Source organism: Erinaceus europaeus, chromosome 16, assembly GCF_950295315.1.
Source record: "Erinaceus europaeus chromosome 16, mEriEur2.1, whole genome shotgun sequence".
Taxonomy (NCBI): domain Eukaryota; kingdom Metazoa; phylum Chordata; class Mammalia; order Eulipotyphla; family Erinaceidae; genus Erinaceus; species Erinaceus europaeus.
In genome coordinates this window covers 44,945,820-44,967,554 of record NC_080177.1, presented here as the reverse complement: position 1 = coordinate 44,967,554, position 21,735 = coordinate 44,945,820, and the positions used below count along the sequence as shown (strand labels likewise).

Below are 21,735 nucleotides of genomic sequence, written 5' to 3'. Positions count from 1 at the left end.
GGTTATGCTCATGTGGCGCAAAGCGCAGGGACCTGCGTAAGGATCCCGGTTCGAGCCTCCAGCTCCCCACCTGCAGGGGAGTCGCTTCACAGGTGGTGAAGCAGGTCTGCAGGTGTCTATCTTTCTCTCCTCCTCTGTCTTCCCCTCCTCTCTCCATTTCTCTCTGTCCTATCCAATAATGAATGACATCAACAATGGCAATAATAATAACCACAACGAGGCTACAACAAGGGCAACAAAAGGGGGAAAAATGGCCTCCAGGAGAGGTGGATTTATGGTGCAAGCACTGAGCCCAGCAATAACCCTGGAGGAAAAAAAAAAAAAGACCTCTTACAAGATTCAATTAGAGATCAATATAACTTAATATTTGGTGATAGAGTCTCAAGATTTCAGCATTTGTAGATTACCTTTATGCCACTGGATGAACAGATGAAAGAAACATTTTTATAATATAAGGTTATCATCATATTAAAGCAATTCTTGGTGAAGTAAATAAAATGTTAAAAAAAAAAACCCAAAATTTCCTACTATAAACCAAGATTGTTCAATTTAAAAGATGTCTATACTTAATGAGTAATACAGAATAAATAAAACAGGACAATGCTTAGGATATAACTTTAAGATGAGGCCTCTTTTATACGTTAAGTGTTTGTAATTTTGAAATAGATACATCTTTCTTTCTTTTTTTTGCCTCCAAGGTTATCACTGGGACTTGGTGTCTGCACTATGAGTCCACTGCTCCTGGAGGCCATTTTTTCCATTTTGTTGTTATAGCTGTTGTTGTTGGACAGGCCAGAAGGAAACTGAGTGAGGAGAGGAAGAGAGAGAGGGGGAGAGAAAGATAGAGACCTGCAGATCTACTTCACTTGTCAAGTGACCCCCCCCCGATAACTGGGGACCTGGGGGCTCGAACCAGGATTCTTATCTGATTCTTGCACTTTGTGCCATGTGCAAACCCAGTGCACCACTGCCTGACCCCTGAAATAGGTACATGATGCTCTAGAACTTACTTAAAAAAATATTTATTTCTTCCTTTTTGTTGCCCTTGTTTTACTGTTGTAATTATTATTGTTGTCGTTATTGTTGGATAGGACAGAGAGGAGGGGAAGACAGAGAGGGAAAGAGAAAGACAGACACCTGCAGACCTGCTTCACCACTTGTGAAGTGACTCCCCTGCAGGTGGGGAGCCGGGAGCTCGAATGGGTATCCTTAAGCTACTGGTCCTTGCGCTTTGCACAACGTGCACTTAACCTGCTGCACTACCACCCAACTCCCTAGAACTTACTCTTATGCACAAGGTAGATGTTACATATGTGCCATAAGAAAAAGGTACAAGAGGATTGGTGGTGGTGTACCTGGTTAAGCACACACATTACAGTGTACAAGGATCTGGGATCAATCACCTCGTCTCCACCTGCAAGGGGGAGGTTTCATAAGCAGTGAAACAGTGCTTCAGGTCTCTCTCTCTTTCTCCTTCCTTCCCTCTCAATTTCTGTCTCTATCCAAAACAAAACAAATAAAAATAAAATTAAAGAAGAGGAATAAGAGAGACCAACTTCTTTTGTTTTCCACAAACCTGGGTAAATAGAGTTGTGAAAGTTATGAACAAGAAAATCCTACTCTAACATAATCTATCCTGTCCATTTATGTTATAGGAATTTGTACCTTTTTTTTTTTTTTTTTTGCCATTCCTGGACCTCTTTTCCATTCACATAGCCAAAAAGAGGGAAAGACACCACAGCACTAATGCCAGTGGCACTCCTGTGTCGTATAGGGGCTTGAACATGGGCCACATATGACAAGGCAAGTACCCTACTCAGCAAAGTATCTCTCCACCTTCGTCTTTCTCTTTAGATACCCAACTTGTTAATTAACTTATTTACTAATCATCTAGTCTGAAGAAAGTGAAACAAAATTTCTTTAAGTGAAGGTAGTAATGATTCATTTAACATAACAAAATGAATTATAGTCTATACATATAGACTACATATAGTCTATAATAACATTTAAAGAGAGTTCGAATAGGAGCCCTCAAGCATAGGCTTATACTTCAAGCCATCAGCTTTATTAAGAAATAACCTAGCTGATAAGACTCCATAAGAAGGATATTTGGTGGCTAGAAAAGACAGAACACAGGGTAACAAAATGGGAAAAATAGCCTCCAGGAGCAGTGGATTTGTAGTGCATGGAGCGAGCCCAAGCAATAACCCTGGAGGCAAAAAAAAAAAAAAAAAAAAAAAAAAAAAACACAACACAACAGATACGCATTGTTCTATGAACCTCCCCATGTTCCAGATAGCATTCAGTCTTACTTGTTTCATTTTCTCCAGTTCATCTTTGAGAAGGAGGTTTTCCTGTTCCACAATATGGGTCTGTATTTTAACTTCAGAAAGTTCTGCTTCCAAAGAAGATACTAAAGAGGAAGACTAAGAAAGGAACAAAAATGTCAAATAGTAGCTCAGTTAGTCAGGGAAACTTACTGGGGTCACAAAAAGAAGGATTAAGAAAATACTGGGCCAGGAGATAACTCACTGGGGAGGGTACAAGCCTTTACCACAATGAAGTCCTGGGTTCCAGTTCTGGGAATACATGGGGACACCAATGCTCTGGGTGGAAGCAGTGTTGTGGTGTTTCCCTCTCTCTGTGTCACTATCTAAAACTGAAAGAATGAAAAAAAAGTCTTTTGTTGTGAGCAGAGCAAATGTGTTAGGTCCTGGCAGTGGGGAGAGGGAGAGAGAGACAAAAAAGACAGAGAGAGAGGGGAGGATTAGTAATGCTAATTCAAAAATACACTATTTTGTAATCAGTTATCTCTAAATGTTATTTATTTTTTTAAGATTTTATTTATTTATGAGAAAGATAGGAGGAGAGGGAAAGAAACAAACATCACTCTGGCACATGTGCTGCTGGGGATCGAACACGGGACCTCATGCTTGAGAGTCCAAAGCTGCGCCACCTCCTGGACTACTATTTATTTATTTATTTATTTATTTATTTATTTATCATCAGTGGGGCACTGCTCTGAGATGACCTTTTATCAGATAGAGAGAGAGGTGAACCCTTTCTCCACCACCACTAGTCACTTCCATAAGCATCTTGTGGGCCCTCCCAGAACCTTATCCTCACCATAAAGCAACGATAGTAGGGATAACCTCAGTTTCTGAAGGGAGGGAGTTTCTGGGGGTACCCTACCCTGCTACTCAAAAAAGACTGGTCCTGGGAGTCGGGCGGTGGCACAGTGGGTTAAGCACATGTGGCACAAGGCACAGGACCGGCTTAAGGACCCGAGTTTGAGCCCCCAGCTCCCCACCTGTAGGGGTCTCTTCACAAGCGGTGAATCTTTCCCCGTCTTCCCCTCCTCTCTCTCTTTCTCTCTGTCCTATCCAACAATGACAATAATAACTACAACAATAAACCAACAGAACAAAAGGGAATAAATAATGAATAAATATTAAAAAAAAAAGAAAGACTGGTCCTGAGATAAGTGCAGCCTGAAATGTTCCCAGTTGTGACCATGAGCTATAAGCTCAGACAAATAGGGACTTAAAGATTATACAGGCTCTGGTGCTAAATATAAACACATATTTGGACCCTGGAGCAGGTAGATGGAAGTAAATAGTTAATTTTAGTCACAGATATTTTTTTCAAGAATGGGAGCTACCCACTGTAATCCAACTTTCTAGCCCAAAATTTCTCTTACTCTGACACCATTCTCTCAGACAATATTCTTATGCAATTTCAAGCTAGCTACCAAACTCAAGCAAAACTACCATAGTTGTGTGCCCCCAGGAACATCCCTAAAATGGATCCTCTAGCTTTCTTCTCCCCTAAAATCTCTAATCTCATCTGCTCTAATCCTATATTTTGGTTTCTGCTCAGTTACAATTTTGCCTCAATTTAGGTCATGCCACCTTTCAGACACCAAGATACAGATCCTACCATGACTCCATCCCGACTTCTCTGGGCAGATGACCTCACCAATGTGTCCCTGGACCCTCACATCTCCAGAGCTCTGGCCCACTAGGCTAAGATAGAAATAGGCTGGGGGTATGGATCAACCCATGCTCAGTGGAAAAGCAGCTACAGAAGCCAGAACTCCTACTTTCTGCTCCCCATAAACAATCTTGATCCATACTCCCAGTGGGGGGAGAAGTGATAGGATGAAGATAAGATGGCTCTGTATCCTAGCTCCATCAGTACCCAGAGAGAGAGAAGGAAAAGGAGAGGGACACATGGAAGTAGTTATGTCGTCATGAGTGTCGTGAAGGGGAAGAGGATTGAATCAGAAAACAATTATGCATAAATGTTGACAGATAAATGTAGAGAAGATGGTTGGCCCATGTCTACAACCTTAGGGGAACTGTGGTGGCTTTCAGTGGGGAGAGTAAAGATTCTGAACTCAGTGGCTATATTTCATTTATACATTTGTCTATTAATGTGTCAATAACACAGTTTCAATCATTAAAATTATGTGTATTATCTGCATCTCATGTATTTCTTGGATTTGTCTTTGAAAAGGCTATAGAGTGGTTACTGACAATACCTGAACTTGACAGTGTTCCAGTTCTTCTTTCAGATTAGATTTTTCTTGCTCCCATTCCTCGAATGTACTGTGTTCAGGCTCTTCTTCCTTCTGGCATAAGATCTCTGCCAGACGTTGATTAAGTTCTTGTAGCTCTTTTTGATTTTGAGAGTTCTTTTGGCTAAGCTCTGCATTTGCCAAATCCAACTGTTGGTTCTTGGTTTTTAATTGTGAAATCTAATTAAAATTGTAACACATTTTAGAAAACTAGTATCCTGCTAAAATAGATTTAGAGATTTTTTTTTCATTTTACTTAGATAAGAGTTATATATTTGTGTGCATGTGAGAATTCACAGAAATAATATAGGTTATTTTAATTATATCCTATTTGGAAGTATGTGAAAACGTGACATACAGTTCAGCTTTACTTCATGAGGAGTAGCCATTTTTCAGATATATATCCCTCAAGGCTATGCATATGTAAAATCTACAGACACATAAAGATAATTTTTATAACAAAAATTTGAATAATTTAAATAAAAAAATCAGGATAGACAACCTTTAAAAGAACTTATAATGTCTCACAGCCTCCTTCAAAAAAAAATTCTCTGCTTTATTTCTGAGTGTTTTTGGGTACTTCATATATTAAAATATTACATAGTATTTTATCTACTCCCATACTGACAAACACAACTGTTAGTATTCTTTCTTTTAGCCTGAGCAAACAAAACAGTGCTCTCTAAAAGACTGTTTGTTTCTTCATAGTTTTAAAATGCTCTTCACATCCAATTATATGTTGTAAGGTTACATAAATAGGGCTTTGAATGATACAAGTTATACAAATAAATCATAATTCTGTGAAAAGATATACAATTCAAATCATATTCTCTATCTGTGAAATTCTGCCCTAAACTTTCTGCTTTTATTAATGGTGAGGAACAGGGAAGACACTGATACTAACTGAAACTACAAAAATGAGACAAAAGACTTCATAGATATTACCTACCTACCCCTACCAATTGTAAAGTTTGCTTTAAGCACTCCACGTCTAGAATGAGGAAATTTAAGCTAATATTCACAAAAAAATTCACATCTTTATAAAAATTGGAGATCTATTTTAGTGCCAGTATGATATAAATTTCCACTAAGAAACTTGAGATATACAGTCTTATCATCATTACTTACATATTTTGCTCCTAGTACGCCCTATGGATTTGTAAACTTCAAATCAAAAAAGGGTTTCAGAATTAAGAAACACTGGGAAATACTAAGTATCTTATTACTTACCTGTTTCTTTAAATTTTCAACCATCTTTTGAACTGCAGCTTTTCCCTGTTTTATAGTTTCTCTTTTTTGCCTAGAAGGGATAGTCAAAACTTAAGCATTAGGGTTTAAAAGTTTGGCCCTTACAAAAATGCCATCAGAAATTTTAAACATTTGCCTTACCACATTTCTTCCTGAGATTCATTTAATTCCCCTATTTTCAGGTTAGAAATGCTATCTTCTTCACTTAAAGTGGTAATTTCATTTCTTAAAATAGAGTTTTCCTCTTGAAGCTTCTCAGATTCATATCTGAAGTATAGAGATTTAAATATATAGTTACAACAAGGCAGTCATCTGGCATCTTTGAAAAGTCCTTTCTAGTAACTTTCAATATAACATGTCTTCTATGCCAGTTAAAAAGAGAAGTCTGAGTTAGTAGTCTCTTAGTACTTGGAAATCAAGCTCTGACATATTGTCTCATTTCTTTTGAGAAAACTTGTGTGAAAGATGTTAGAGAAGTGTGACTAAAACATGTTGGCATAGAGACAGGAATCCAGAATCACTGTCTACTATGGCTGCTTATGCTTAGCATACTATGAGCAAATAATTTACCTCAGTCTCAAGTCTTACTGCTCTGAATAGGCATAAGCTCTATTGTTCTAACTTTAATTTTAGGCTTCAGAGTGCCTACAAAGAAAATTCACTACATAAAATTAAAAGGTTTTACTGAAATATATATGCTAATGCTTCCCTTGTGGTTTTTAAAAGTCCCCATTATATTCTGGTTTTTAGTTATAAAAATGATCTATTAGAAAAAAAACACCTCTAGAATTAAATTATTTTGTTTCATCACTGATACATTTTAGATATGACAATATTTCACAAGATGTTTAAAATCAAATTTGTTAGAAAAAATGCAACTATATTTTAGAAAGTCAAGGGAGCAATGGTTCAGATTAGTTTCATTTCTGTATTTGTCAGATTCTGATAGCTCTTCGATAAAAACGTATTTTTAAAAATTTCACTGTTTATAGATTATCAATATGCACTTTAAGTGATATACATGAAAAACTGCAAAGCCACAAAACACTTTCCTACATTAGTATAAAACAGTTCTTATCTAAGAAGTGAGTTAATAATATACAAAAGGCACTCCCAAATAACACGTTTCTTCAAAGTGAAGAAAATAACTCACATGAAACAAAAACAAAATAAAATACTCTCTGTTGAAGTAACTGTGCTAGAAGAGAGTTAAAGACCTGACAAACATGGCTGATGCAACAATTAAACAGCAAATACTGGCTATTATGAACTTTCACATGCTAAATGAACAGCAACTATTTCCTACAGAGGAAGGAAACGCTTCCTAGGCAAGGTTACTCTATTTGTTAATACAACACAGAAGCAGGAGGAAGTCTAGGGTACTGTTCTTTTCTTGAAGGTTAGTTTTCTGTAGACACAGCAACTAGCAGGAAGTTAGATTTGGTGAGGTGTTCTGTAGAATTCCATGAAGCTTAGAATGTACATACGTTACCTCAGAAGCTCAACTTTTTGCTGCATCTCACTGCACGTGACTTGCAAGTCATGCATCATTGCCTTCAACTCTTCCTCCTTTTCTCCTTGAGATGGTACATCTTTGTGCTTAACTAAAATAGTGACTCTCTCTCTCAACTTTCTAGTTAGCTCCTGCAGCTTTTGCTTCTCCAGTTCTAACTCTGCTATTGTGACCTGCCGCTGCAAATGTTTGTCTTGAAGGCTTAGGAGAGCAGTGTTTTCCTCTAGTATAACTTGGTGCTGTATTGCAGGCTTTTCTTGATGTGTCTGGATTGTTCTGTGGAACCAGGCAATTTCGTGTGCTTTTACTTTTTCCAGGAGTGGTGTATTTTCCTGATCAATGAACTGGTTTTCTTGATAATGTTCTATAATTTGGTGTACATTCATAACCTTGGGGAAACACTCTGCTGGTGTCTGACAGGAATCAAGTACCTTTCCACCAGGGTTGACTTCTAAGTTATCTAAATTGGCTTCCCACTGGGAGAAGCAGTCACACTGGGGCACTGCTCTTTCCTGCAGCTTCTCGATCTTGTTTTGAAGTCTCAAAACCCAAACATGCAGTTCCTCATTTTCTCTTTTGACCTCATCGTAACTCTTTTCCAGGCTAAGGAATGTCTCAGTCACTTCTTCAACTTTCTTCAGCTCATTCTGCAGTTGGAAGACTTCAGAAGTGAGTTCTTTGTTATTTTCTAGTGCTTCGTCATAGCGTGTCTCCATCACTCTCAGCCCTTCCTGGAGGCAGTCATTCTCTCGACTGGCATCTTCATATAACAATTTATACTTGAGAGAAGACTCAGGGATTCTCTCAAGCATCTTTAATTTCTTTTTTAGCACAGAAATATCGAAAAGTAGGTCCTGTTTTTTTTCAGAAGCTCGGTCACAGTCTGCCCGTAAGATGATTAATTGTTCCTGAAGCTGAGAAATCTGATTCTTCAGATCCCAGGTCTCAGTTCTGGTATCTTCACTGTTTTCAAGCTCAGAAAAACTTTCTACTGATGTGTCAGACTCTCCTATCTTGACCCTCTGTTTCTGGGCAGAGCTTGCTGCTGTGCTTCCTAGATCCTGGACCTCATCATTCTGTGGGTCACTTAGGCTTTGCAACCTGGTCGCACCTTCCACTTGCTTCATTCGGTTTTGCTCCAAAAATGGCTCTGTTTGCTTCACAGCATTTCCAAAGAACCCAATAGTTGATTCATCTAAACCCGAAGACATTACTGACCCTGGCTCTAATTTCCACAGCCTCTGTTGCAATCTCAAAATCTCAGTGGCCATTTTCACATTTTCTTTCACAGCTCGTTCGTGAGCTCTTTGTAGGCTTAAGAGAACACCTCCATTCTCTTCTAACAGCTGCTCTCCTTGCTGGAGCAGGGACATGGCCCCACTTCCTTCTGTCTCCTCCCCTCCCACTGCCTGGCAGCCACTGTGAAGATGGGAGAAAGAGGTCACTTGTTGCATTTCTTTAATCTTGTTCTGAAGCCTAGAGATTTCTGTGCTCATCTCAGCCCTCTCTCGATCTGCTTTCTCACAAGTTACTTTGTGACTATTCTCCATGGCCAGAAGCTTAGCCACCATCCTCTGCTTCTCTTGGTCGTGCTCCATTTCTAGCCTCTCAAGTTGCTTAGAAGTGCTTGCCTGGCACAGGAGCTGCTCATGGTCCTTCGGCTCTTGTTTGTGACTACTCTTGAGCTCGAGGATCTGGTCACACAGTAGGTTTTGCTGACTTTGAGATACATTTTTTAGATCCTCCAGGTCTTTGAGAAGCTGTTCTCTCTCAACAACCATGCTATCCACATGTGCTTTGTAGTTTTTTTCCAGTATCTCTCTTTCCTGGGTTAGTACCAGGGAAGTTGCTTTCTCCTTCTGGAGAGTCTCTCTGAGCAGTTCACGGATTTCTGCACATTCTTGGGTGAGCTCGTCTTTCTCAAACTCCCAATGGGATCTCTCCTCATGGTGCTGTTCCTGAAGGTCCTTTAGCTCTCGGTGGAAGTGCCCTTCCAGTCTGTACAGAACATCCTTACATTTCTCATTGACTTTCTGACAATCAGCCTGAAACTGGGCTTCTATCTGAGAGGTTCTTCTATTACATTCAGACTCCATTTTTTCCCTAGATGTGGTCAATGTATAGCATTACTAAAACTGTCACCAACTCCAGAAGCAAACAAAAAACATTTTTACTATGTATAGAAGAGGCCAAGCAAATAATTATAATGCTTTTAAAAAATAGTCTTTACTTAATTTTTATGTGATTCATTTATACTGAGAAGGTATCTCATTTCTGAGAGTCAATACTCTCAATGGCTGTCACAATTTAAGATAATTACTTACCTCTCTTTGTATTTAGAGGAAATTTTTAGAAACCAAATCCCCAGGCTTGTTCCTGGGTATTTTTGTTTATGGATGTTTTAAACAAAAATCTAGACTGATTAAATGGCCAAATGCACAGACATCTAATCCTTAACTTGGGAAATACATAAAATTCTTTCATGTTAATTAGGTTAGATTACTAGTAATATAAACCATTTTATTTATTATGTCTTTGCTGCTTATTTAATTAAATACCACCAAGTTAACCAGAGTGTAAAGCACACACGCTCTCAAATGTACTTGAGAATTCATGTGAGAAAAGTAAAGTACAGTGTACTGATAGTATTCCCTGACTCTGGGAGTAAACATAGTTCTGCCCAGAATCTAGCTTGTAAATAGCCATTCTCAGAAAAATAATGGGATTGAACTAGGAAGGAAGCACATTTGGAATAATCTATATCCTCTTTGGAAGCTTAAAAGACATAGTAAGTTTGGTATAAGTAATACTTCCCTCTGAAACAACAACAAACAAAACAAAACCAAAAAAATGTCAGTTACCCCAAGATGGATTTGAGTCTAAACAATAGCAAAGTTGGTTGAATTTTTTAAAGGGTCTGATCAATCAATGGGCTAACAAGCTTTCAGCCTGATCTTTTCAGCCTCCTTAACTGACTGGAATTTCTGGTGCTCAAAATTTCCTCAGGATGCTGATTCCCTGCCCCTCATTCCAGTTCTCTTACCTTTCCTCCAGAAGTTCTCTTTGGTGTTTTTCCAAGAGTTCTTTTTGCAACTCCTCTTTTTCAAGAGTGTATTTCTCTACCAGGCTTTTCAGCTGCTCCTGGTGAAACTGCTCTAGCTCCTGAGTCATGACTTTTACCTTCTCTTCAGTCCAGGTGCCATTTTGATTAAGTCCCTCCCTCTCTTGATTAAAGCTTTCCTCTGCCTGCTCCAGTCTAGCCTTGAGCTCCAGCTCATACTCCAGTCTCAGTGTCTCCTTCAGGCAAGTCTTCTCCTCATCACACTTCAGTTGTAGTTCTTTTTTCTCCTCTTCGTGTCTGCAGGTAGTTGCATGCTGTGCCTCCTTGAGTACTACTGTCTGCCTCTGAAGTTCTACAATATCATTTTGAAGATCACTTATCTGTTTTTCCAAGGTAAATGCTTCATTTTCATACTTCTGTTTCATGTTCTCCTGCTCCTTTTCACAGGCAACTTTGGTTTCATCTAACTGCTTTTCATAATGGTGCACCTAAAATTAGAAAGTGAAGTTATTACAATGTTACTAAACTCAAGGCCAGAGAAAGCTGTAGTGATGGTAAGTTCCTTTTTCCTACAAGGAAGTCCTGTTTTCTCACTTCTTAAAGAGCAACTTAATTAAAAAATACAGTAGTGTCATCTTATTTAAACGAGTCATATATATATATATATATATATATAGTTTGTTTGTTTTTTGGCTTCTAGGGTTATTGCTGGGGCTCGGTGCTTGCACTATAAACCCACTGCTTCTTGTGGCCATCTTTTTTCCATTGTTGTTGATACTGCTGTTGTTGTTGGATAGGAAAGAGAGAGGTTGAGAGAGGAGAGGAAGACATATGAACAGCTGTTTCACCACTTGTGAAGTGACCTCCCTGTAGGTGGAGAGCACTGGCTGGCTTGAACTGGGATCCTTGTGCAGGTCCCTGTGCTTTGGACTATTTGTGCTGAACCTGCCCGACGCCCAATAAGACATAGACTAAGTCAATATGGTTTGCACTTCTTTTTAACTTGGTTAAAGTTTATTAGTTTTTGAGTAATTGTTAAATCTGACTAGACTTTTAGAGAGATACCATCAGTCTTTCCAGATATCTTTTCCACCTGTAAACTTAGCATCTTAAAATACTTAACTGAATAGGGGTCACCTGGTACAGTGCACACTTTACCACGTGTGAGGTCCCAGGTTAAAGACCCCAGTCACCAAATAGGAACACCATGCAAAGGGGAAGCTTCACATGTGGGGAACAATGCCATGATGTTTCTCCTGTTTGTTTCCCCTCTCTTTTTTGCCTTCATTGCTCTATCAGAAAAAAAAAAAAAAAAAAAGAAAAAGGGAGAGGAAAAAAAAAAACCCACAACAACAATAAAACTCATCTGCCTGGAGTAGTGGAACTTTGGAGATGAAGCCCTAAAGGTAAGAAAAAAAAAACTGATTAATGGTGTATTGCACTATAGTAATGGACTATGGAGCAGGGGTAGCTCAGGTCCTGGAGCATGATGCATCATGGTAGAGGAGGACCTAAGTGGGGAGTTAGGGTGTTATGTGGAAAACTGAGAAATGTTACACATGTACCAACGACTGTATTTTAATGTTGACTGTAAACCATTAATCTCACCAATAAAGAAAAACACTTGATTAAACTCAAAGATTTATTAAACATCCATCAGACACTTGCAGGTCTTGCACGTCTGGGTAAGACCTAGTACCTGTCATCAGAAGAAACCATTCCAGACTTGGTCATGACAAGTAAAAATAAGTATAAAATAAGACAGAAAAAAAAATGTATTTAAGAAAAGAGCTACAGTGTAACTGGGTATTCAAAGGAAGTGAAATTATACTTGGGGTGATTATATCAGAGGTAGCATTTGATATAAGGATGAGTGGACTTTTAAGAGGCAGATGTCAGGAACAACAAAATAGACCCCTCTGTGGGCCCCCCAAAGGACCTTGCCCTCAACTTGGATCAACAATGGTAGAGAATGTTCCATCCTCCAAAGGGAAGATGGACAACATACTCTATGCTACACCTGAGGAAGATGGGTCGATACTGGGGCAGCATGGAATGTTCCTACTCATGACCACAGAATGTGAGCTCAGATCTAGAGGGATGCAGAGGTCACATAGGCTCCTAAGCTAATTATGGGCTCCAGATCACATCAAATCGATGGGGTTTACAGTCAACAATATTTATACCCCTTCCCCATATTAGGGAGCTACTCTCTCCCCTGATCCAGCTTTCTGGTCCTTTTCCCAGCCATGACATCATCTCCCCAGACAATAACTTGGATCCATCTGATATCCATGACATCATCTCCCCAGACAATAACTTGGATCCACCTGCATATCAGATTTCAGGCTCAGGTAAAACAAACAAACAAACAAACAAAACCACTAGTATAGCTACAGGCCCTTTGAAATATAACTAAAATATGACTACTAGCTACCTACAAAATGGAGGACCCCCCCAACACTTCATCTGCACTATACTAGCCTTTAGGTCCATGATTGTTCAACAATTTATTTGGCACTGTATGTTTAACTCTCTTTTCAGCCACCAGGTTCCAGATGCTAGCAGGATGCAACCAGACTTCCCTGGACAGACAACCCCACCATTGTGCCTTGGAGCTCCACTTCCCCAGAGGCCTGCCACACTAGGGAGAAAGAGAGAGAGAGAGAGAGAGAGAGACAGGCTGGGAGTATGGATCGATCTGTCAATGCCCATATTCAGCAGGGAAGCAACTACAGAAGCCAGACCATCAACCTTCTGCATCCCATAATGACCCTGGGTCCATACTCCCAGAGGGTTAAAGAATAGGAAAGCTATCAAGGGAGGGGATGGGATACGGAGGTCTGGTGGTGGGAATTGTGCAAAGTTGTACACCTCTTATCCTACAGTTTTGTCAATGTTTCCTTTTTATAAATAAAAAATTAAAAAAAAAGAGGCGGATGTATATAATAATAGCAAGTAGTAAGACAGCTTGATAGAAAGCAGACAACTGGACTTCCGGAGGCGGAGCTACAAGCAGCAGATTGCTTTCTCTCCTCTCCTCTCCCGGATCAACTAGGAATACCAAAGGAGACCACCCGGACCGAAACAAGACAGGACTAGAATGACCACAGGAACACAGTAAATCACCCATGAGTACAAACACGTGTGGCTGGTGACAGAGAGGAGAGAGGGGCCTAAGGAGAGATTAAGTGACTGCTAACAGTTCAACAGTTTATCAGTGGAGACACCACCTCCAGTCTGCTCCACCAACAAGGGGACAGCTGAAGGGAGGAAAGGACTCCCTAGAGACTCACCAAGTGCAACTCTGAGTCTCCATTGCTACTACCCTCAGAATCTGGAGCAGCAACAGGTAGGGACACCAGGGTACAGAGATTTAACTGGGAAACTCAGGAGAAGACCTAAATCTCGGTGGCATAGCTGAGGGGCTGTGAAAGTCTCTTTGCATAACCACTGGATTATCTCTGCCACACCCTGCTTTATCTCTTGGTCAGGAGTCAGTGATTAAGCTAAGAAGCCTATTGATAGTTTAAAAGCCCTCAGGCTCCCATAGCCTACAGGGAAGAAAAAAAAAAGAGGCTTTCACAGCACTGAGCTCCAACTCAGGGATTGAAAAAACTGTTAACTTCCACCATGGTAAAACCTTTAATTAAATTACTTAGACACAAGTCAATCCAGGCAATAGTGATCAATAATTTGAAAAGTACTGATAAAGGGAACTCATAACATAATATATAAAATGGTTAAAACAACAAGAAAAAATATTGGAGACTCGAACCAGGACAAGAGTACAGCTAAAAGTCCTCCAGAGGGTGAAGCACAAAACAACGAGTTCAACATCCAAACATTAGCTGAGGAAATAATAACAGGAGTGAGTAAAGAATTTGAAAAAATTGTAATCAGAAATGCAGGAACAACAAATGAGAATATGGAAGAAAATTCTAATAATCTCATGGTTATTAGAGAGCTGAAAGCTGAAATTGCTGAGCTAAGAAGGCAACTAGCTGAACAAGCTAAAACAGTATCAGAGCAGGGCAACAAAATAGATGAACTCCAGAAAGCGGTAGAGGGCAGAGAGAATAGAATCTATGAGGCTGAAGACAGAATTAGCAAGATTGAGGATGAATTAGAGACAACTAAAAAAGAAGTAAGACATCTCAAAAAGAGATTAAGAGATGCTGAAAACAACAACAGAGTCCTATGGGATGACTTCAAAAGAAACAATATACGCATTATTGGCTTACCAGAGGAAGAAAGAGAAGGAGAGGAAGAAAGCATTCTCCAGGCCATAATAGCTGAAAATTTCTCTAGTCTAGACAAAACCAAAGACATAAAGATTCAAGAAGCCAAGAGGGTCCCAAACAGAATTAACCCAGACCTAAAGACACCAAGACATGTCATACTTAGAATGGAAAGGAATAAGGATAAAGAAAGGATCCTCAAGGCTGCAAGAGAAAAACAAAGAGTCACCTACAAAGGAAAACCCATAAGATTAGCAGCAGACTTCTCCATACAAACACTACAGGCCAGAAGAGAATGGCAAGATATCTATCGAGTGCTCAATGAGAAAGGCTTTCACCCAAGAATACTATATCCTGCTAGACTGTCATTCAGACTAGATGGAAGCATCAAAACCTTCTCAGACAAGCAACAGTTGAAGGAAGCAACCATCACCAAGCCTGCCCTGAAAGAAGTTCTAAAAGGTCTCCTATAAACAACCAGACCACCACAAATAGGACATATATCAAAACACTCTAAAACTCTACATAATGGCGTTACAATATCTTCAATCTTTGATATCAATAAATGTCAATGGCCTGAATTCACCTATTAAAAGACACAGAGTAGGAAGATGGATCAGAAAACACAACCCAACAATATGTTGTCTACAGGAAACTCACCTAACTCAACAAGACAAACACAGACTTAAAGTGAAAGGATGGAAAACTATCATACAAGCCAATGAACCACAAAAAAGGGCAGGAACAGCAATTCTCATATCTGACATGATAGACTTTAAAATAGATAAGATTAAAAAAGATAGGAATGGACACTACTTAATGCTCAGAGGATCAGTCAATCAAGAGGACTTAACAATTATTAATATCTATGCACCCAATGAGAAGCCATCTAAATACAACAAACTTCTACTGAAAGAGCTACAGCAATATATTAACAGTAACACAATCATAGTAGGGGACTTCAACACCCCACTATCTCAACTTGACAGATCATCCAGGAAGAAAATCAGTAAAGACATAAGGGAGCTAAATGAAGAGATAGATAAACTAGAACTATTGGACATTTTCAGAGTCATTCATCCCAAGAAACTGGAATACACATTTTACTCAATCCACATGGATCATTCTCAAGGATAGACCATATGTTAGGCCACAAAGACAGCATCAGCCAATTCAAGAGCACTGAAATCATCCCAAGCATCTTCTCAGAACACAGTGGAATTAAACTAACACTTAACAATCAACAAAAGATTAGTAACAGTGCCAAAATGTGGAAGCTCAACAGTACACTTCTTAACAACTTCTGGGTCAAAGAGGAAATCAAGGAAGAAATCAAAATGTTTCGAGAGTTCAATGAAAATGAAGACACAAGCTATCAAAATATTTGGGACACAACTAAAGCAGTCCTAAGAGGGAAGTTCATAGCTATACAAGCACACATTAGGAAACAAGAAAAGGCACAAATAAACAGCCTGATTGCACATCTTAAAGACCTAGAAGAAGAACAACAAAGGAATCCTAAAGCAACCAGAAGGACAGAAATCACTAAAGTTAGGGCAGAAATAAATAACATTGAGAATAGGAAAACCATACAAAAGATCAATGAAAGTAAATGTTGGTTCTTCGAAAGAGTAAACAAAATCAACAAGCCTTTAGCCAGACTCACAAAACAAAAAAGGGAGAAGACCCAAATAAATCGGATAGTAAATGAAAGAGGAGATATCACAACAGACACTGCAGAAATTCAATATACCATGCGAGGCTTCTATGAACAACTATATGCCACCAAGCTAGAGAACCTGGAAGAAATGAATGATTTCCTAGATACCTACCAACTTCCAAAACTAAGTAAAGAGAAAGTGGATATCATGAACAGGCCCATCACAGCTAATGAAATTGAAACAGTTATCAAAAATCTTCCCAAAAATAAAAGTCCTGGACCAGATGGTTTTACAAATGAATTCTACAAAACTTTCAAAGAAGAACTAATACCTCTACTTTTCAAAGTCTTCCAGAAGATTGAAGACACTGGAATACTCCCTGCCAGCTTCTATGAAGCCAACATCACCCTGATACCAAAAGCAGACAGGGACACAACCAAAAAAGAAAACTACAGACCAATATCTCTGATGAACATAGATGCGAAAATATTGAACAAAATTCTAGCCAACCAGATACAGCAGTATATCAAAAAGATTGTTCATCATCACCAAGTGGGGTTTATCCCAGGCATGCAAGGTTGGTTTAATATACGTAAATCAATCAATGTGATCCACCACATCAACAAAAGCAAGACCAAAAACCACATGGTCATATCAGTAGATGCAGAGAAAGCCTTTGACAAAATACAACATCCCTTTATGATCAAAACACTACAAAAAATGGGAATAGATGGAAAATTCCTCAAGAGAGTGGAGTCTATATATAGCAAACCTACAGCCAACATCATACTCAATGGTGAAAAACTGGAAGCATTTCCCCTCAGATCAGGTACTAGACAGGGCTGCCCACTATCACCATTACTATTCAACATAGTGTTAGAAGTTCTTGCCATAGCAATCAGGCAGGAGCAAGGAATTAAAGGCATACAGATTGGAAGAGAAGAAGTCAAACTCTCCTTATTTGCAGATGACATGATAGTATACATGGAAAAACCTAAGGAATCCAGCAAGAAGCTTTTGGAAATCATCAGGCAATACAGTAAGGTATCAGGCTATAAAATTAACATTCAAAAGTCAGTGACATTCCTCTATGCAAACACTAAGTTAGAAGAAATTGTAATCCAGAAATCAGTTCCTTTTTCTATAGCAACAAAAACAATAAAATATCTAGGAGTAAACCTAACCAAAGAAGTGAAAGACTTGTATACTGAAAATTATGAGTCACTACTCAAAGAAATTGAAAAAGACACAAAGAAGTGGAAAGATATTCCATGTTCATGGGTTGGAAGAATTAACATCATCAAAATGAATATATTACCCAAAGCCATCTACAAATTTAATGCTATCCCCATCAAGATCCCAACCACATTTTTTAGGAGGAAAAAATGCTACAAATGTTTATCTGGAACCAGAAAAGACCTAGAATTGCCAAAACAATCTTGAGAAAAAAGAACAGAACTGGAGGAATCACACTCCCAGATCTCAAACTGTATTATAGGGCCATTGTCATCAAAACTGCTTGGTACTGGAACATGAACAGACACACTGACCAGTGGAATAGAATTGAGAGCCCAGAAATGAGGCCCCACACGTATGGACATCTAATCTTTGACAAAGGGGCCCAGACTATTACATGGGGAAAGCAGAGTCTCTTCAACAAATGGTGTTGGAAACAATGGATTGAAACATGCAGAAGAATGAAACTGAATCACTGTATTTCACCAAGTACAAAAGTAAATTCCAAGTGGAACAAGGACTTGGATGTTAGACCAGAAATTATCAGATACTTAGAGGAAAATATTGGCAGAACTTTTTTTCCGCATAAATTTTAAAGACATTTTCAATGAAACGAATCCAATTACAAGGAAGACTAAGGCAAGTATAAACCTATGGGACTACATCAAATTAAAAATCTTCTTCACAGCAAAAGAAACCACTACCCAAACCAAGAGACCCCTCACAGAATGGGAGAAGATCTTTACATGCCATACATCAGATAAGAGTTTAATAACCAAGATATATAAAGAGCTTGCCAGACTCAACAACAAGACAACAAATAACCCCATCCAAAAATGGGGGGAGGACTTGGACAGAATATTCACCACAGAAGAGATCCAAAAGGCCGAGAAACACATGAAAAAATGCTCCAAGTCTCTGATTGTCAGACAAATGCAAATCAAGACAACAATGAGATATCACTTCACTCCTGTGAGAATGTCATACATCAGAAAAGGTAACAGCAGCAAATGCTGGAGAGGGTGTGGGGTCAAAAGAACCCTCCTACACTGCTGGTGGGAATGTCAATTGGTCCAACCTCTGTGGAGAACAGTCTGGAGAACTCTCAGAAGGCTAGAAATGGACCTACCCTATGACCCTGCAATTCCCCTCCTGGGGATATATCCTAAGGAACCCAACACATCCATCTAAAAAGATCTGTGTACACATATGTTCTTGGCAGCACAATTTGTAATAGCCAAAACCTGGAAGCAACCCAGGTGTCCAACAACAGATGAGTGGCTGAGCAAGTTGTGGTATATATACACAATGGAATACTACTCAGCTGTAAAAAATGGTGACTTCACCATTTTCAGCCGATCTTGGATGGACCTTGAAAAAATCATGTTGAGTGAAGTAAGTCAGAAACTGAAGGATGACTATGGCATGATCTCACTCTCAGGCCGAAGTTGAAAAACAAGATTAGAAAAGAAAACACAAGTCGAACCTGAAATGGAATTGGAGTATTACACCAAAGTAAAAGACTCTGGGGTGGGTGGGTGGGGAGAATAGTAGGTCCATGAAAGATGATGAATGATATAGTGGGGGTTGTATTGTTAAATGGGAATCTGGGGAATGTTATGCATGTACAAACTATTGTATTTACTGTTGAATGTAAAACATTAATTCCCCAATAAAGAAATAAATTATTAAAAAAAAAAAGAAAGCAGACAACTACCTGATTTGTAAAAGACAACAGTGAAAATATAAATTAAGGCCACATAGTGAAGGCTTTTGGTGGCCAAATACCAGAACTTGGAATTAACTTGGCAGGTCAGGGCTAAAAGAGAGTGTTTTATTCCTTAATTATTATTCCTTAGTTATTATGGACATTTTTAGTAAGTTGGAAATAATGCAGTAGCTTTCAAGGTTCATGCTTGCTAAGGCTGAAGAGGCTACATTGTAGAGAAACTCTTGCAGAAGGAAAAGTCATCATTCTCAGTGCTCTTGAGGAAGTGGGTTCTTGATACAGAAATAAATGTATGGGAAGTGCTGCTTTGTGATACAAATGAATAGACTATCCTACATGCAAACATTTGTCAGATGCCAAAGCTAAAGGATAGAACTGATAAGAACATACTTGGGGCTGGGTGGTAGCACAACCAGCAGAGCACACAAGTTACCGTGTGCAGGGACCAGGGTTCAAACCCCTGGTCCACACCTGTGTGTGTGTGTGTGTGTGGGGGGGCTTCATGAGTGGTGAAGCAGGCTGCAGGTGTCTCTCTATCTCTCTCCCTATCTCCTCTTTCAATTCCTCTCTGTCCAGTGAAAGAAAAAAAAAAGAGAGAGAGAAAGATAGAAAGAGGGAGGGGGGAAATGGCTGCCTGGAGTGGTGGATTTGTTGTGAAGGCACCAAGTCCCAATCATAATCCCTGTGGCAATTAAAGAAAAAAACAACAACAACAACTTACTTTATCCTCAAGCTCTATTCGTAGACAATACAACTCCCTGTGGTGTTGCTCTTTCATCTGTTCAATGACCAGCTCAGCCTCGATGCTCAGATTCAATGGATTGCACTCTTCAGAGCCAAACCCTGAAAATACAAGGGAGTCACTGATGTTGCAACAGTTTTTTTCAATAAATACAACTGGGACTGAGGAGAAAAACGAGTTTAAATAAGGAATTTTTCTTCATAAATCGCTACTGATGTGACCTACTAGGAAAACAATGAAGGCCAAATGGAGCCCTGTTTGCTTTCAAGCATTAAGGAAAGTAAGGACAAATGAAGGTGGACTAGTCTTTCACATGCAGGCAGTTCACCAAACCTTAGCAGAACCCATCATTTTGTAACAGTAGGTGGGGGCAGATGTGGAAACTATTGCTTAAGGTTTCCCTCTTCTAGTGAAAGTTCTGCAGCCTTCTAGCTACCTGACAAATGCAGAGTGACAGTAAATAGAGGAGCAAAGAGGCAGGAGAACAAATTATCAATACACTTGCTGTTATGCTGCCTTAAAAAGTGAACTTGATGGGGCAGGGTATCACTCAACATTACAGAAGACTGATTATTGTACTATATATATATCTTATAGTGGAGGCAGAACTCCCATCCAAAATTAAATCAAAGGACCTGGATATAGGCAGTTGGGTATGTGTGTGGGGTGATTCTCCATTCATCTGTATAAGTTCTCTGAAACTACTCAAGATGATTAAGAAGGACACTGGAAATGTGAAGCAAAAGTTAAAGACTAAACTAATACATAGAGACAATGATTATATCTAATACTAAACTGAAAATTTTGTAGAGGATCCAAAAAATATTTCATGACCAGGAGGAAATATTTCATGACCTTTCGGTATATAGGCAGATGGGAGAAAGGGCTTATTACTATCATTTGGGGTTGATATTTTTTTCTTTGGGCTTTCTCTTCATGTATCATGGCATGTCCCAAAATGAAAAGTGATAATTAGGAATAAACTGCTGCATGATGGTGTAGTCTCACATACCCACGAGAAGAACTAATAACTGGTCATCTATGGAAAAGTCCAGAAAACCCTTTGAGATGTAGATACCACTAGTGGGCTCCATTCTTACACTATGTATAGTTAAGACAACAGACTACAGATATACAATCAGTGAAAGACTTACTGACTTTTCTACTCATTCCCTAATTTCTTGTTATTGAGTAAAATAGGTGAGAAGAATAAACAACCCTTATAAGAATGTGTACTTCTATTCTGAATAACAAAATAATTTATTCCTTCTGATCTGTACCCACTGTACTGCTAGCCTGCCATAGAATTTATTCTTTTTAATCAACTGATTGCGGAAATGTTGATTTACCAGACTGTCAAAGGGATACAATTCTTCATCTCTCCAGGAAAGATATCAGCACACCTCAATTTCCACCAAACTGTTACCCTTTATTATAGAGCACTGGATTTCCAATTTCCTATGAGCAATTACTCCAACCTCCCTTCCCACCCTCCAATCACAGCTGATCTGGAGAAACAGATCCAGGAACTCAAGTAGAATTTAACTTGAGCCTTTTTTGGAATTCAAACTCAACACAATGGAGAAGAGACAAGATACCAAGACAGAGTAAGAGAACTGGTAGTGAGTATAGGAGGGTTCCCATACAATTCTGCCTTCCAACCTTGACACTAAAAATCTTCCTTAAAGGAACAGTCAGCCAATGTTTAACAGATTTGTTGTTCTG

At 39.1% G+C, this 21,735-nt stretch overlaps 1 protein-coding gene across 13 annotated transcripts in view; it reads right to left on the bottom strand.

The window, feature by feature from the left end:
* Positions 1-21,735, bottom strand: part of NIN (ninein) — a 155,051-nt gene that overhangs the window by 30,938 nt on the left and 102,378 nt on the right. For 10 of the 13 annotated variants that reach the window (XM_060174987.1, XM_060174988.1, XM_060174989.1 and 7 more), the window contains 7 exons: positions 19,990-20,111; positions 10,384-10,889; positions 7,320-9,443; positions 5,969-6,094; positions 5,810-5,879; positions 4,544-4,759; positions 2,313-2,426 (listed from right to left, as the gene is read on the bottom strand). In XM_060174987.1, coding sequence (XP_060030970.1) covers positions 2,313-2,426; positions 4,544-4,759; positions 5,810-5,879; positions 5,969-6,094; positions 7,320-9,443; positions 10,384-10,889; positions 19,990-20,111 — 3,278 coding nt within the window. Of the gene's footprint in view, positions 1-1,288; positions 1,499-2,312; positions 2,427-4,543; positions 4,760-5,809; positions 5,880-5,968; positions 6,095-7,319; positions 9,444-10,383; positions 10,890-19,989; positions 20,112-21,735 lie in introns of those variants that run through there. The other 3 variants (XM_060174993.1, XM_060174992.1, XM_060174991.1) reach the window with 2 other exon arrangements.